Below are 16,525 nucleotides of genomic sequence, written 5' to 3' on the forward strand. Positions count from 1 at the left end.
GTTTACATATTAAAGATCTTAAATTTTTACAATCCATTACATTATTTTATTTGTTTATTATATAAATAGTTTGTGATCGATTATACATTATTATTATTTATCTAAATAAGTTTATAATAAAAAATATATATATTTTTAAAATCTAATAATCATTACTGGGAACAAAAAAAAATTTTCTAAACTTGTTTTCGTTTTTTATTTACAATAATACGTATTAAAATAGATAGCTTAATTGGTATAATTAATTTTATATCGTAAATTAAATTTTTGTTTACTTTAAATATCTATTTATCGTTTGTTTTATGTTATTTTATTTTATTTATACAGCACTGCTGTGATATCGAGTATTTTATTATTAATTTTATAAATTTAATATCGGTAAAATACGCGTACAAAGCATTTTATCCTCAGCAATAATAAATTGCCTTGGAATATTTATTTAAATATAAATTATCAATCTGTAGTATGTTGAAGTAACGTTATTATTTATTATTACTTTAGCTAATCCAAAACTGCTGTTTACTGCTCATTAAAATCCATTAGCTAACTAATCATTATTGTCATTACTTTATTTCATTATTAGGGACAAGATTTTCGCCTTAATTTGGAAATGAATTATTCTAATGTTTGATATTAAGGCGAAAATATTGGTTTTATCAGAAAAATTTTTGAACAAAAGTTGTAGGAAATTTAATTTGCTAAAAAAAATCTTTCTTATGATTTTTTTATATGACCAATATTTTCACCGTAATTCTAAAATTACGATTCATAATGATTGATTCAAATTTTTGATAATTACCAAAATCTTTATTTTGCAATTGCGGCTTATTTATTAGTCTTATGAAAAAATTATAAGAGACATTTTTTTTGTAAAATGAAATTTTGAACAACTTTTATTGCAAAAATTTTTTTATATGACCAATAGTTCCGCCGTAATTTCAAAATTAAGATTCATAATGATTGATTCAAATTTTTGATGATTACCAAAATCTTAATTTTGAAATCGTGGCTTATTTATTAGTCCTATGAAAAAATTATAAGAGACATTTTTTTTGTAAAATGAAATTTTGAACAACTTTTATTGCAAAAATTTTTTTATACGACCAATATTTTTGTCATAATATCAAAAATTTGACCAAATTAATTATTAATTATTATTTTAAAATTAAAGCAAAAATCCTGGCCCTATTTATTATAATTATTTATATAAATATCAAAATTTTGGCCAATAAAAATTCTATTATTTTTTATAAATTAAAACTATACCATTAAATTTTTTTTTAATAATTTTGGCATTAAATTAGGCATTGATTTTTTTTTTTATAAATTTAATTTACATGGCAAATTGTGCTGTTGTTATTCTAATGGCACATAATTTTTTTTTTTATATATGAGTATGATTTATATTTTTTAAATAAATTTAGAGCTATCATTAAAATGCGATTGTTAAATAAATTTAATTTTTTTTTACTATAAATAAAATTATATAATAATTTATATTTAAATACTTATATTATTATAATAATTATATTGTTGATTTAACAATCTTGAAGTAAAATTCCCGATGGTATATTATTAAAGTCGTATACCTTCAAACGTTTGTTTTTTCCTGAATCGTTTCCTCGGAACAGTTTCTGAAGATACAGAAGAAAAATTAAATAACAGAAAAAAGAAAAAAAATCACCATCTAACAGTTAATTATTAATTAACGTTTGAGCATGTGAATTATGGCGAGTAATTAGCCAATTACGAGTTTAAGCAGTCAATTATCAAGCAGTTTTGGAAGCAAAAACCTGTATGATGAATTTTTTAATTAACTTGCACGAGTAGTTACGCCATCTATTTTTTATTATTTCTAATACTAGTTTTTTTTTTCGTTTTTTATATAAATATACAAATATAAGGCACTTATATTATTGTAATTATGAACGTCATTAATCAAGACAACACTAAACACACAAACCAGTGCTCTATATTTATAACCAATTATTTATAATTAACATAAAAAGCAGTCGATAATAAATTATATAAAAAAAATATTAATCAATTATTAGTTATATAAATTATATGTACGTATAACGATAGCATTAAAAAATAAAACGCTCATTATTATAATAGTAATTATATTTAAAGCGCAGATGTTATTTAAGCGAGAGGATGATAATTAACTCTCGATATATTTTTATAAAATTTATATAAATAATTACAACCTTCTTAATGAAGCCATACTTAAGGAACTGCACTTAGCCTTCCTGGTCGGTTGAACCGACATCGGCGCAACGAGAACTTCATCTCTAGACGGCGAATCTGTACCACCATTGCCCAGTTCCTAAAAGAGACATTCAATATTTTGTTTTTTTTTTTTTTTTCACTTAAGGGCGAAGCTGATCTGAGGTAGAAAAAAAAAGAGGATATTTTTGTAAACTTTTTTTTGGAGTACATTCTTTATTAAAATTCTTAAAATTTGTGACATTATTAAACATCATTCCAAGAATATTCTCCTAAATTTTCATTGAAAAATATTGAAAAATGAGCCAGTGGTATTGGGGAGAGACGAGACGCCTCAAAAAAAAATCTCCATGCCGTAGGCAGAATTACTTATGACTGCCTCAGTTAAAATCAAAAAACCAAAAAAATTTCCTATGTCATGAGCTATCCTGCCTACGGCATAGAGATTTTTTTTTAAGTTGACTCGTCTCTCCCCACTACCACTGGTTTATTTTTCAATATTTTTCAATGAAAATTTAGGAGAATATTCTTGGAATGATGCTTAACAATGTCACAAATTTTGAGAATTTTAATAAAGAAGGTACTCCAAAAAAAAAATCACAAAAATATCCTTTTTCTTTTTTGTATCTTAGACCAGCTTTCTCCCTTAATAATTAAAAATTAAATTCCCATAGCAAGCAGTCCCATCGATACAATAATTAAATAAAAAAAAAACATGCTCTGAGTACTTACTTGCAACATGACGATATTTTTCCTGATACTATTGAATTGGCATGATAACAGGTAAAATATATCGCCAGATTAGAGTTATGCAGTATAAATATTTATTTATTGTATGATATTATTTTTTTTAAATTGACAAAGCAAGCAAAGGCACTCGGTGACAGAAAAAAATTAGGCGGTTAAAGTAATTGAAGGCAAGCTCGGCAGAGTAATAAATAAATTACCAAGTTTAATAGATTAATGAAATGTTATATAAAATAATAATTGATAATTAATATCTGATAATTAGCAAATTAACTAACGTTGATGTTGTTACAACTTGCCAAGCGCATTTGGGCAAGTTGTTGGCTTGCGGGGGTGAGGCTGTTCGTCGATCCGAACGGTGACATCATCGTGGACATGGCTCTTTTTAATTTACTCGGCGTTTTATTGAAGCTGAATGCTCTGCCAACTTTCATCCTGGTACGTGATGCGAACCTGATGTAAAAATAACAAAAAATTTATCGCATGTACGTTACTATACATTTATATATATATCTATATATCTATATGAATGTCTAGAATACATCATTCAGTATTTTAATGGATATTATATTTCACATTGTGAAATTCACGCGCAACTTCAAACTTATTAATTAACAGCAATTTTTTTTTTTCGTTAAACATATATTTTTTTTTTTGTTAAATATATTCAAAAGTTTGTTAACTTGCTGATACGTGCTTTTATTATATTAAAATAACATGCCAGTGCGGTTAATTGTATCTCGTTACAAAATGAAAAAAATATAATGATAATAATAATTGCGAGTAAAATAAAATTAAAAAAAAAATGGATGGCAAAGTAAAAGTCGATGAAATAAAGTATAAAAAATTAGGCTTTTGCGAGCACTAACGGTATTGGGACATGTAACGTAGTCTCACACATGCTATTGAGTAGGAACACATACGGATCCATATACTCCAGGTAAAAATTATGAAATAGGCTCCTGCAACCAAACGTCACGGTGTCCCATTATTGTTCCGTACCCATGCAGTATGAGAAAGAAAAAATTAACATTAACATAATTATTATAATATTTCAATTATTATTATTTTTTTTTTTTTATTATCATTAATTTTCTTTTGACTCAAGTGTGACGAAGCGAAATTTAGAGTAAATAAAAAATAAATAAATGAAATGAAGTGCGATCTAATCTACTGCTGAACATATAGTTTAGTTTCATAATAAATTATACTCACTTAAATGCTTTACTTAATGTCCCCAGCGCGACGTCACTGGTATCGATTTCAAGTTGATGTGAATCGAGACTTATAAGGAAAGTATCCTGTTGAAAAAAAAAAAAAAAAAAATGAAAAATAACTTTCACAATAATTGCAGCGTCGGCAGACGTTAATGGAATGAAAAGTAAAAATAAAAGTTTATAAGTTAAGTGAACTTACGGCATCGGCTTTGCAAACTGTATTGGCCATTTGTCTGCAGAGAGTCCGTAAATAATTACATTTGTTAACTTCCTCATCGGTTATTGTAAATGAATATAATTTTTCTTTTAGTTCTTGATTATTTCTGACCATTAAGGCGAATACATTTTGACATTCTGTTTAAAAAATATTAACATGATTAAATTATTTATTTTAATTAGTATCTTGTGTGACGAGGGATGAAACAAAGCGATTTCAGACCAGAGTGGTTGACATCACCCACAGTCTGAAATCGTCTTTCATCCTGAGTTACACACTAGATTTTTCATGATCACCTGCATTGGAATTAAAAGTTTCATTGTCAGCAGCCAGTCAGAAACAAGTCAATTTAAGACCAATGGTGTGATCAACTATCAGCGTAAGCGCAAATGGTCATTTGCAATTTATAATTAAGCAGAAACTATAAATCCTATTTATTATTGACACTAATTTTTATAAAATTTAATCACAGTCAGAACTGTCATTTACGTAAATAAAATTAATGCTCTGAAATTACTACACAAAAAAAAGGATTTCTTGGTGCAGCCTTCAGTCAGCGGGTAGACTTTATTTGCTTCTTCCCAAGGGACGAAACTTAAATGTCTCTGCTCGCTGACTGAAGGCATTGAACTGAAATCCGTTTGTTTCGACTGGCTGTAGATACTGAAACTTGAAATCCCAATGCTGGTATGAAAATGAATTATCATTGATTGTAAATTAGAAATAAATACTTGCCATCAGTTTCCCGAATGTCTACAACTTTTTTAATTGTACTTAGCGACAGTAATTTAATATGTTTGTACGGTTTTCCCTGATTAAGTTTGACGGTATGTAATCCATTGACCGTATTAGGACTCTTGAGTGAGTTAAAAGCCTTCGAACGTTTCTTACATATCTCAAGAGTATCAGTGAATAAAAATAAAACTAAATGATCACCACGACCACTCAAACCTTCACTCAGTTCCATAACTTCACATTTACCGATAAACGAACGGTGTGATGAGACTAGATGAGGCGGACAGTTGTCTATCTCATTGAATATATCGAACATTGCTAGCTGGCCTTCTGTCTTTCTCTTATCTTCATTAATATACGTCATTACTTCTTTAATACTACTGATTGACAATTCCAAAGCACTGTGATCCGTATTATTTTTATTCGTGTGCTTAAGAATATCCGTTAATAATAAACTAATACTGGGTAATCGTTGCACAGGTTTTATCATCAACTCTTTCAAACTTTGTCTGCCGCACTCGGGTTTTGTCTGACATATCTTCAAGAACGCATGGAAACGCGGTTTATTTTGATCGCACTGCTCCAACATTTCTTTAGTATTTTCAAAAAAATTAACATAAGGCGGGTACGCTTTCATTAAATCTGGCGCGTATTTTAAAAATATATTTCCTATGCTTATGTCTTCAGTCCAGTGCGCCGCGCTATATCGCAACTCTTCCAACATTTTTTTGTGGACTTCATATATTGGCGGGAAATTGCCGAATATTATTTTTGCCTCTGTGCTGTTCAGTAGTTCGTTGCTCGTTTCAATGTAATCCTCTAAAGGCGACTTAAATAACTACAAAAAAAATAAAAAACAATAAGCAATTGCAATTTAAAATAAAAATACTTATGCTATTATTAGGATTATAATTACTTACGGTCATAATTGTGCTGAGGATTCCAACGTAATTAGATTCTGTCTGCACCAATTCCAGGAACACTTGATGACGTGGCGATAAATTTTTACGAGCCGTCTCTGTACTTACAGCTTCTACTTCTGGAATATCTGTTTGTTAATACAACAATAAAAATTGTGTGACTTAATGTATGGAAATTAAAATTCAATAGATCATTAAAGTATGACTATTATTGTAATTACCATCTAGCATCTGCTTGTCAGGACTCGCAGTGCAATCTAAGAAGCTCCCACTAACACTCAGGTGGCCTGCATCGCTGATGCTGGATCTTCTTTTATGTACAGCCGGTGAATCGGCACCATTTTGCACGAGGCTTGACAATGTTTCAGCAAGACGTTTACGTTTTCGTCTTGTTGATGCTGTTGTTGGTGTTGCAGCTTGCTGACTATCTTTACGTACTGATGCACTTGGTGACAACATCGACTCCAGATACTTAAAAAAAAAATACATATGTCAAATTTTAAATCAACTAATATATCTCGTTACTAATTACAAAAGAATTTATATTTTTCTACGCTCTATTGGTTTTAAACTCAGAGACTAAAGCCAAAAGGGCGGGAAAAAATATGAAATTAAAATTTAAAAAAGTATTCACATCTTCAAATAGATATTCCTTTTCATCAGCAGCGCCTTCATTTTGTACTGATGTCCAAAACCACTCGGCCTTTACAATGTAAGCTCGTACTGAGGCCAGGTCAGGTAATGTATTGACATTTGATTCGTCAACGACCTTAAAAATTAAATAAATTTATATATATTTATTTATTTTAAAAGTTATACGACAATAACATAGACCAGGACGACACATTAATTTGTTCATAAGACAGCATTAGCATGACAAGGACATGGTTTTTAGTTCCGTCACCACAACAATTGCCGACTGCAATAATCCCCTTGACAACAATAAAAAAATAATCAACTAAAGTACCATCCTAAATGGTCGATCCTCCTGCCTGGTGTATTTCTCTCTCAATGAATCAGTATTAGAGTCGGCTGTTATCTTATCAATTGTACTAAAACCCTCAGCGTACTCGAGTAAATTTGAAGCAGATGACAATTTAGATCTTTTAGTTTGCATAGAAAGCAACCCACATGATAATGAACGTTTATGTTTAATGTCGTTATCTTCAAATACGTCATCATCGTTACTGTTATCATTTATTTTAATTGTGCGTTTAAATGATGGGGTAAATGTCATGTCGTATAATGATGCCACCAATGAATTTCTACGTGGACTGTAATGAGTTTGTAATTGGGACCGCCGAGATGCCCGGGATATTTTAGCTTTTGAATCGACTGTTAAAAATTCTTCGGGATTATCTTTAAGTAAAGCGGAGTATGATTGGCTTTTAACGAATCGCGGTTGATTCAATGTCATTTTAGGGAGCGAGTAACATGATTTAGATCTTTTCCATTTTATATAACGTCGTAGTGACATAGAAACGCTAATATTCGTAGCTCTTGGCTGGCGTTCTTTTGTTGACGGGGAATTTTTGAGTTTGCAAGAAGAGGGAGTTTTTGACGGGGAAGAAGTATTGATAAATTCATTCTGAAATTCAGATTCATCAAAAAAACCGGGAGATTCAGACCGTGAATTGAAGTCCATAAAAATTGCTGAGTCTTGACTGTTGTTATCATAAATATTATTGTTATTATTGACAACTGGATGTTTATCAAAATTAACAGAGTCTAGTGTCATCAATGAACTTATGCTATTGATTCTACTGTGTACAGACTCACAATCGTCGTCATTAGGGCCAACGGAATGCATTCCCAGGCTTTTTGAATCGTAATAAGTGAATGTTTTATTATGAGATGGAGTGATAGGTGATAAATTACTAGTATGGTGTAAATTTAATTTCTTTTTAATATATTGTTGTGACTCGGTGATGAAGTACTGGCTGTTTAAATCGATGATCTAGACAAGTTAGTGCCACAATAAAAATAAATAATTAAATTTACTTAGATATTAATTTATTTATTTTTAGACTTACGACATGACTGCATTCAGGATCGTCGATTTCTGTTGGTTCGCCACCCTGTTGCTGTAGCACTTCGCACATATGTCTCTTTTCATCTTCCGGGAATCCAAAGAAACATACGCGGGCACCAAAGAAAGGTTTTAGCTTGAAGTGATTTATCTGCAATTAAAATTATTATTTTTATTATCATCTTTCAGTGTATCCCTGTAATAAAAAAATATACACATACCACATCTTCATTATTTCCATAACTTGTTGCGTCATTTTTAGCATCCCAAAGTGCAATAACCCAATTCATTGACATTATCGGCACCCTGAATGTCACAGCATATCTATATTTATCACCGCCACAGCAATTAGCTATTAGATGAGTCACTTTAGCACCCATTTCTTTTCTAATACTACCACCCATACTGTGAATCATATTGATGAGCCTTGTCTGCAATAAACAAACATTTAAATACGTTAACAAATGACCAAGTAATTACAATAAATTAATTAACAATATAAATTACCAATTCATCTTTCTTTCTGAAACCTGTAAACACCACAACAGTTCCTAGCATTGATCTTGTGAACATGGGTCTATTGATACTCGGTAAAGATTCTTTCTTGTCCGCCAGTTGAAGAAGAGCCGTGGGCCCCAGTATTCTATTAAAATATAAAAACTCTTGTAATTATCAGAGAAGGATCCAGTAAATTATGATCCTGACACGACAATCAACAATTTCCTGATTTTTTTTTTAACATAAAAAAAAAATTAAAAAAATGCACATGTAGAAAATTCAAAAAACTACAAGTGCATTTTTTTAAATGTTTTGTTTTTTTATAATTTGTCATTTTTTAAAAAATCCAAAATTAAGTCGGCTAAATTGAGTATGATAATATAAATTCATATAATTAAAATACGTAATAAATAAATTAATTAATTAGCAATAAATAAAATATACCTGTGAGGACTTTTGTGTAATATTTCATACTCAGATCCTTCAAAATGCTTGAGTATAAAGTACGTACAATAAGTTGTATCGTCGATATATTCAGCTCCCGTCTCTGATTTGAGAACAGGGACACCGAACTGCTGAGCAGCAGTTCCGAGTGCTGGATCATTGCTGGCCAAGCCCACCAAACATATTCTCTTTTTTCTCGGTAAATTTATTGCTGTGAATATAAAATAATATTTGAATTAAAATAATCTTTATCTTACACTGGTAAATAAAATTAAAATACGGAATATTTAAAATAAATATATATACAAATAAAGGAGTTATTATTATTATTTTTTTGATACGAGAATTAATGTTGTTAATACAACGTCTGACGTAATTTTTTGTGGCTCCAATATGTCAAGGACGAGTACAAAGAGCTGACAAAATATATTAAATCTGCAGAATTAATTTTCAAGGGCATCAACATCATACTGGACCATTGACCGTGATAAAATAAAGTGATTCATTTAAATAATAATAGCAATTATTTCAAATAATTAAATCAGTCCAGCAGACCCAAGAAAGAAAAAAAATTTAACGAAAAAAAAAACATCCCTTAGTATAAATTGCTAAATATTTCGGGGTTAGGACACTACTGATAAATTTGAACTTGAGAATAAATGGCACAATAGCCGTGTGACAAAATGCAAGGCCAATTATTTGTTATTTTGTCCGCCTAGAAATATTTTATATGGATAAAAATAATATGAAGCTGAAATTTAAAAAAAAAAAAAAAAACAACTGGTTGTTGATAAAACGTACGTTCAGTCCTCGCTGGCTCCTCACTATTTATATCACTGATACTGCTATGAACGCTGCGTTCTTCCATTTTGACCGTTTCGTTACAACATCAGGACGCCCGTCGTCGTCGTCGTCGCCGTTGTTGTCCGTTAGCTTGAGTCTTACCTCGCGAAATTATTTCGCGATAACGATCAAAAAATATATACCTGCTACAAACTCCAACTCTTGTTATTTTATTACAATTCTACAATATAATTCACTTATATATTTATCATTTAAAATCCATCATAGTCATATATTTATATATCCACTATCACTCATAATAATAAATATATTATATTATATTATATTATATTATACTCCCGCCTTGTTGCACTGACGTTACTTTGTACACATGAACTGACAACTATACAGATATAGTTAATATAATAAACTGCGTGTATATATGTAAGTACAAATATATATATGTATATATTTGTAACTGAAAGTGTACAGAGATTTGGTTAACAAATGAGGGAGTGAGACACTAAACAAGTACTGAGTACTCACGTAAAAAAACTTTCTCACAAACTTGTCTTGCCACTACAAAAAATTCAAAAAAACTTAACTCTTGTTCCCTCTCTCCCGCTCAGCAGTTATTTTTTAAAAATGTAATTAATGTGTAACGAAGATGTAAATAGAGTTGAGTACACTCACTCTTGATCTTGATACGCGCAACCAACAATAGACATTTTTTTTTCGGCTAAATCACTAGGCGAAGGCAGCGACATCTGGAACCACGTGATTGGTGGGAAAGTATTTATTTGAAAAGAGAAATCGATGCACGTGAAAAGGTGAATCATTGATGGGGATTTATCATGATTATTTATAAATATTTTAATTTTTAAATGATTAATTTTATTAATTACTTGTGTTATTAAGAACAATTATTTTAATATTTATGTTGGTAATAAATAATAATGGAGATCAGAAGTCACTAAAAATCCGTACACATCAGGTAATTTTATAAAACAATAAATATTTACAACTAAACACCACAATGTACCAGTGATTTATATTTGTCGGCACTTTAGCTTGAAATTGACCGTAATTAGACATTGGAATTTGCTGACAATTTGGCAGAAAGGTTGAAAAAAAAGGTGATTAATTTTTGCTCAATTTAGAGGTAACTTCTTTTTGAATAATTTATAATTATTCTGTTAGTAAGTGACTAATTGTCATGATTCTGTAGTTAGCAGACAATTAATAGTTTTTAGATTTTTTTTTTTTTCAACAATTTAATATTATCATTTCTTTTAATAAATTAAACTGTTCATTTTTCTAATAAATATATTACACCTCATTTTTTTTTCCAAAAATTATTAGATGTCAGCGAACTTCAGTATCATCTAATTGTATGATTCCGAAGTTAGAAGACAATTGACAACTTTTGTATTTTTTTGTCAAACAAATAAATTACAAAAAAAAATGCACTTTTAGAAAATTAATAAAGCTATAAGTGCCATTTTTTTAAATATTTTTTTTTTTTTTATAATTTATCGTTTCTAAAAAAATCCAAAAATTATTAGACGTCAGTGAACTTCAGAATCATGTAGTTGTCTATCAATGAGTTAAATAAAAATAACAATGCGATTTAATATTTTTTTTGTTTGTATCTCCATTTAGTCTCATAAAAAATGTACACGCTATTACATTGTATGGGCGCTTAATTACTAAGTTGAATTTTTTAGGCACCAATGGTTAATTATGGCCCTTTTATCACGATGACAATTATCAACTTCTGTTTATTAAAAACATAAATTAACTTATGTATTAATTGGGCCATTAATTTATCAAGCATCTAGTATATTTTAAAGCTAATATACTAATTAAAAATTAAGCTGCCATTTTATTATATTTTATTGTGGATAAATTAATATTTAGTAACTAAAATATAAAATAATAATAATAACAGATGAACAACTTAGTGCGTTGACGGGACTAACAGCGGTGTAAATTATCTTATCAACGGACAATTATAGCAAAAATAAATATTTGTATATATGTATGTCACTTCTCTCGCATGTGAAACACTTTTTTTTTCCACACGCACAATAAATTATTTTAATAAATCCTAATTTAATTACAAAGTTATCAATTCATTCACTGGATTACACATAAAATATGAGTTGGAAAAAAAAGCTAGTGGTTTAACAAACAAGTTCTCATTGATACAGATCACAAAAATCAACAACTTGATGTTCTTAATTAAAAAAAAAATAAAATAAAAATAATCTATCAATTTTTCTAAACGTTTTTGTTATAAATATTTAATGCAATAACAACTGACTAGGTCATTTGATAATGCAATTACTTTAAAATTCAATACTATGAAAGGCATAATTGCAACCTGATTGTGCTATTTTCCTTCCATGTTTACAATAAATAAATTACAAGTCAATTCATTTGAAATAAAAAATAAAAAAAAACTTCTAGAATATTTCTAGGCTTTAACATGAGTCTAAATATCAATTTATTACAAATATCAAAGATTGTTCAGATAAAAATATTACGAATTAAATAATAAACTAAATTTCTAATTATTTGGAATGCGAATTTATTTCTTCGTCATCACTGTAATCATCACTTAGATAGTGATTACTATTATTTGGGAAATCATAACGACCAGTTTTCTTTGGTGGTGGACTAAAAAAATAATATTATCAATTAATATTTTAATGAGTATAATTAATAGTATATTGTGTGACAAGGGATGAAACAAAGCGATTTCAGACCAGGGTGGTTGACATCACCCACAGTCTGAAATCGTCTTTCATCCTGAGTTACACACTAGATTTTTCATGATCACCTGCATTGGAATTAAAAGTTTCATTGTCAGCAGCCAGTCAGAAACAAGTCAATTTAAGACCAATGGTGTGATGGTAAGCGCAAATGGTCATTTGCAATTTATAATTAAGCAGAAACTATAAATCCTATTTATTATTGACACTAATTTTTATAAAACTTAATCACAGTCAGAACTGTCATTTACGTAAATAAAATTAATGCTCTGAAATTACTACACAAAAAAAAAAGGATTTCTTGGTGCAGCCTTCAGTCAGCGGGTAGACTTTATTTGCTTCTTCCCAAGGGACGAAACTTAAATGTCTCTGCTCGCTGACTGAAGGCATTGAACTGAAATCCGCCTGTTTCGACTGGCTGTAAGATACTGAAACTTTAAATTCCAATGCTGGTATCATGAAAATATAATTACCTGACTTGATCATCGTCATTATTACTACTACTACTTCCATTTGGACTACCCGCTCTTTTAGGACTTGCTGGGGGTGAAAGTGCCTGCATTAATCGACCTTTACTTTCGTTCCAGATTGTCGACTGAAAAAAATCATTCAATTGATTAATTACTATCAATAAATATAGTATATTATAAATTATCAATAATTTATCTTATCTTAAACTCAACGAATAAAGACATGAATGAGATTGATGAATGATATTTTATTAAAAGGAACATTTATAAAATAAATAAAACATTGGGATTTATTAATAAATAAATAAATAAGTAAGTAGAGATAAAAGATTGTTAATTGAGAAACTTTATCACTTGGGTAAAATTTGTTAATGCAAAAGATGGGAGATTCCGCTTGAGAATTTTCTTGTTAGATACACGTGAGCAAGTCCAGTAACAATAAAAGATATCAAAAAAAATAAAATAAAATAAAAAGGTAATCGTGTACACACCAAACGACCTTCTCTGCCAAATAATAATAAAAAGGCATCAATAAAATCACGAGATTTTTCCTCCCATTTACTTATCATGTCCATACGTTTTTCCTCAATGTTTTCCATCACACGCTTCCCCTTGTCTTTTAAGTCATCAAATTTGTTCTGTAACCTGAACTTCTTTTCCTAAACAACCAAAACAAATATATAAATATCACTCTTATAAAAAAACATAAATTAAACCATAAAATTTTTAATTTACACTTAAAAACGAGACATTCAGCTCCTTGGCGCTGTATCCTCTAGCTAAATTTCTTCTAACATAAATATCATAGTCTTTGACGATTCTAGCAACGATGTCCGATGTCGAGACACCCTCAGTTCTTTGCGTTGCTACAAACATACCCTTGGCTTTTATCGACGCGTACACATCGTCAGCTTCATCAGTCGAATACGGGATGTCATCGTGAGCTACAAAGTCTATCTGTAAGTTTAAATTTTATGATAAATCATAATGATAAGCAATGATAATAATGATGCAATTAGGTATGACAATAAAGTTAAACGTAAGCTACAAATAATATTTTTTTACCTTATGTTTAGCTAGATATTCCTCATCTAATTCCCATGGTGCGTCTCGCACTACTTCATCAACGTAACGGCAATGCCGTACTGCTTCATATCTTTCGTCATCCGTCATAACGGTTCGACCTTTTTTCATATGAGTCAATTCGTCGTTACAAACTAAAATTACACATTATTTTCCATAGTAATTAAAAAATTATTAATAAACTAGTGCAGCCAATTAGTGTCAATTTAAATATTGTTTTACCGCCGACAATCAAGTAGACATTTGGGAAAATATTTTTCGCCTGCATGAGTTGACGTGCATGCCCTTGATGAAACAGATCGTAAATCCCATCAGCGTAAACTCTGACCCGCCTGGATGCTAAATTAAATATTTCATTACTAAATGATGTAATTACTGAAAATAACTGATCTTAATAATTATTAAAACCTTTGCCGCTCTTGGCCATCTTGATGGTGATTTTATCAGCATAATCACAGGCTTCCAGCTCGGCGATGGCCTCCGGGTCATCGCTGAATGGCGCTTCGCGGTATATCGACTGCAATTACGATAAAATGTTAAACATAACAATTTTAATATTTTTTTTTTTATTTACAAGTTAAGTAATTGATGTGCGACCAATACTTAATCACTCTGATAAACTTTGTGTGTATAAAATAAAGTAACAATAGTATGGTTGATTAGTCAGTAATGACAAATATTACATACAATAAGAACGGAAATGTTTTATGTTTTATTATCCTATTACACATATTATTTATAGATATAAATAGATTTATATACATATATTTACCGGGAATACTACTGGAGAATCATCTCGCGAACCCATCGACTTGTCCTCTCCATTTTCATAACTTATTTCACAGCTCATGTTTGATTTTATTTCCTCTTCCATATTATTAGTACTCGTTACCTGTAACAATAATAAGTTTATAAAATAGATATCAAATTGTCATATATATTTTTTATCAACTCATGTATCATTTCATCAGATGTCTAAACTGGTCGATACAAAAATATTTTTTAAAAACGCAATAGCTCACCTATTTAAAATTAAGTTAAAAACTTTTAAAATCCTGGATATAAATATTTAAAAATTTTATTTTTTTTTTTTTTAATTTTATAAAAATTTAAATGGTCAATCGTAATAATTATAAATATGTATAATATTTATGTGAAAAATAATAGCGCGTCGATAAAATAAAAACATATGAATAAAAAAATAAATGAACAATTAAAATATAAAGTTAATAAAATATGACACGTCTATAAAAAAGCCGAACACAGAATTACATACCAGTGAAATTTACGATTCCACATGCCCAGCAGCTGACCTAGCTGTGATTCCTACTAGCTTTCAAATCCCTTGTCAGCCCACGCACTTTTTAAACTTTTATATCTATGTCTATATACACATATATATTAAACAAATATATATACATATATATTTAAGTATACGTATACATATGCATAAGCTCCAAACTCTGAGTTGACACCAAAACCGGTCGGGTTAAAATCCAATTAAGAAATAATTAAAAAAAAAAAATATTTATTTTAAACAGAGGGCGTAAAAAATAGATTTAAATAAAATTTTAAAAATAATTATTTGAATTGTTTTATATACGACTTATTTTATTTTTTACCCACTCGGCACAATGTCACAACTGTTACTGACTTTTAAGTACTGTAAAGCCGATACTACGTACAAACGCAATTACTTATCGTACGATATATATGCAATAAGCAAAACTAAGTGAAATAGTCAAGTCGACTCAGCTCAACTACATAAACTGTTCAGCTGTTCTTTTATGCCGACAAGTACAGAGAGGAAGGGAGGCACGAGTTGAACCAGGGCCGTATTAACTAAAACGTCAGCTACTGCGATTAATTTTCAAATTACTGAGTAATTGTTTATTTTTTTTTTTCTTTTCAAATGTCAACATCTATTTAATTGCCGCGAGTTTGAAATTTACTTTCTATTTGAATTCAAATAAATGAAGAATATCATTTTTGGTAATAAATTTATTAATTAATTGGTAATTAATATAATTATTGATAAATGATTAAAGATTGCAGATAGAATTAATTAATTGATTAATTTATTTTACGCAGAATTAATTTTATACATAACGCACTTTCCCGGTAATTATCACTGGAATGCGAATCGACGTAACATCGGATGATCCTCGACGTCACACGTTTCAAAATTTTTTTTTTTTATATTGATACTAAAAATAGATAAATTATACCGATGATAAATAATATTTTTAGTGGATCATAATTATTCTTATAGGCTTGAAAAAAAAAGAATGACATTAAAATAGAGAAACAATTAATAATTAACGCGATCGAAAGCATTGATAAGTCCAAGGTTTATTATTTAAATTGCATATTAAT

The 16,525-nt window shown here is 29.4% G+C and overlaps 2 protein-coding genes and 1 long non-coding RNA gene across 6 annotated transcripts; 1 reads left to right on the plus strand and 2 right to left on the minus strand.

Moving 5' to 3' along the window:
* Positions 1-1,209: 1,209 nt before the first annotated feature.
* Positions 1,210-10,541, minus strand: LOC103570973 (protein ECT2). 4 transcript variants are annotated; one of them, XM_053740528.1, is made up of 15 exons: positions 9,838-10,541; positions 9,037-9,247; positions 8,602-8,737; positions 8,316-8,525; positions 8,099-8,245; positions 7,033-8,022; positions 6,700-6,834; positions 6,287-6,536; positions 6,066-6,184; positions 5,146-5,983; positions 4,393-4,547; positions 4,192-4,277; positions 3,255-3,429; positions 2,211-2,329; positions 1,210-1,634 (listed from the first exon to the last, which is right to left on the minus strand). In XM_053740528.1, exons 1-15 carry the CDS (start codon positions 9,902-9,904, stop codon positions 1,592-1,594), a joined length of 3,681 nt encoding a protein of 1,226 aa, XP_053596503.1. In that variant the 5' UTR covers positions 9,905-10,541; the 3' UTR covers positions 1,210-1,591. The 4 variants fall into 4 exon arrangements, with proteins under 4 accessions (XP_053596503.1, XP_053596502.1, XP_053596505.1 ...); XM_053740527.1 differs by having other exon boundaries at positions 1,211-1,634; positions 6,066-6,193; positions 9,838-10,540; XM_053740529.1 differs by lacking the exon at positions 1,210-1,634 and adding an exon at positions 2,962-2,989 and having other exon boundaries at positions 2,204-2,329; positions 6,066-6,193.
* Positions 10,542-10,660: 119 nt separating this feature from the next.
* LOC128668193 (uncharacterized) lies at positions 10,661-14,234 on the plus strand. The gene is made up of 4 exons (XR_008403950.1): positions 10,661-10,813; positions 10,890-10,955; positions 13,891-14,025; positions 14,143-14,234. It is a non-coding gene; the product is annotated as an uncharacterized LOC128668193 (long non-coding RNA).
* LOC103575174 (choline-phosphate cytidylyltransferase A) lies at positions 11,866-16,287 on the minus strand. Its single transcript, XM_014442558.2, has 9 exons — positions 15,426-16,287; positions 14,922-15,041; positions 14,558-14,666; positions 14,372-14,488; positions 14,132-14,283; positions 13,802-14,023; positions 13,558-13,725; positions 13,070-13,191; positions 11,866-12,501 (listed from the first exon to the last, which is right to left on the minus strand). The coding sequence occupies exons 2-9, from the start codon at positions 15,021-15,023 to the stop codon at positions 12,396-12,398; spliced, it is 1,098 nt and encodes a 365-aa protein (XP_014298044.1). The 5' UTR covers positions 15,024-15,041; positions 15,426-16,287; the 3' UTR covers positions 11,866-12,395.
* Positions 16,288-16,525: the final 238 nt, after the last annotated feature.

Source organism: Microplitis demolitor, chromosome 7 (genome assembly GCF_026212275.2).
Source record: "Microplitis demolitor isolate Queensland-Clemson2020A chromosome 7, iyMicDemo2.1a, whole genome shotgun sequence".
In the NCBI taxonomy this organism is placed as follows: Eukaryota; Metazoa; Arthropoda; class Insecta; order Hymenoptera; family Braconidae; genus Microplitis; species Microplitis demolitor.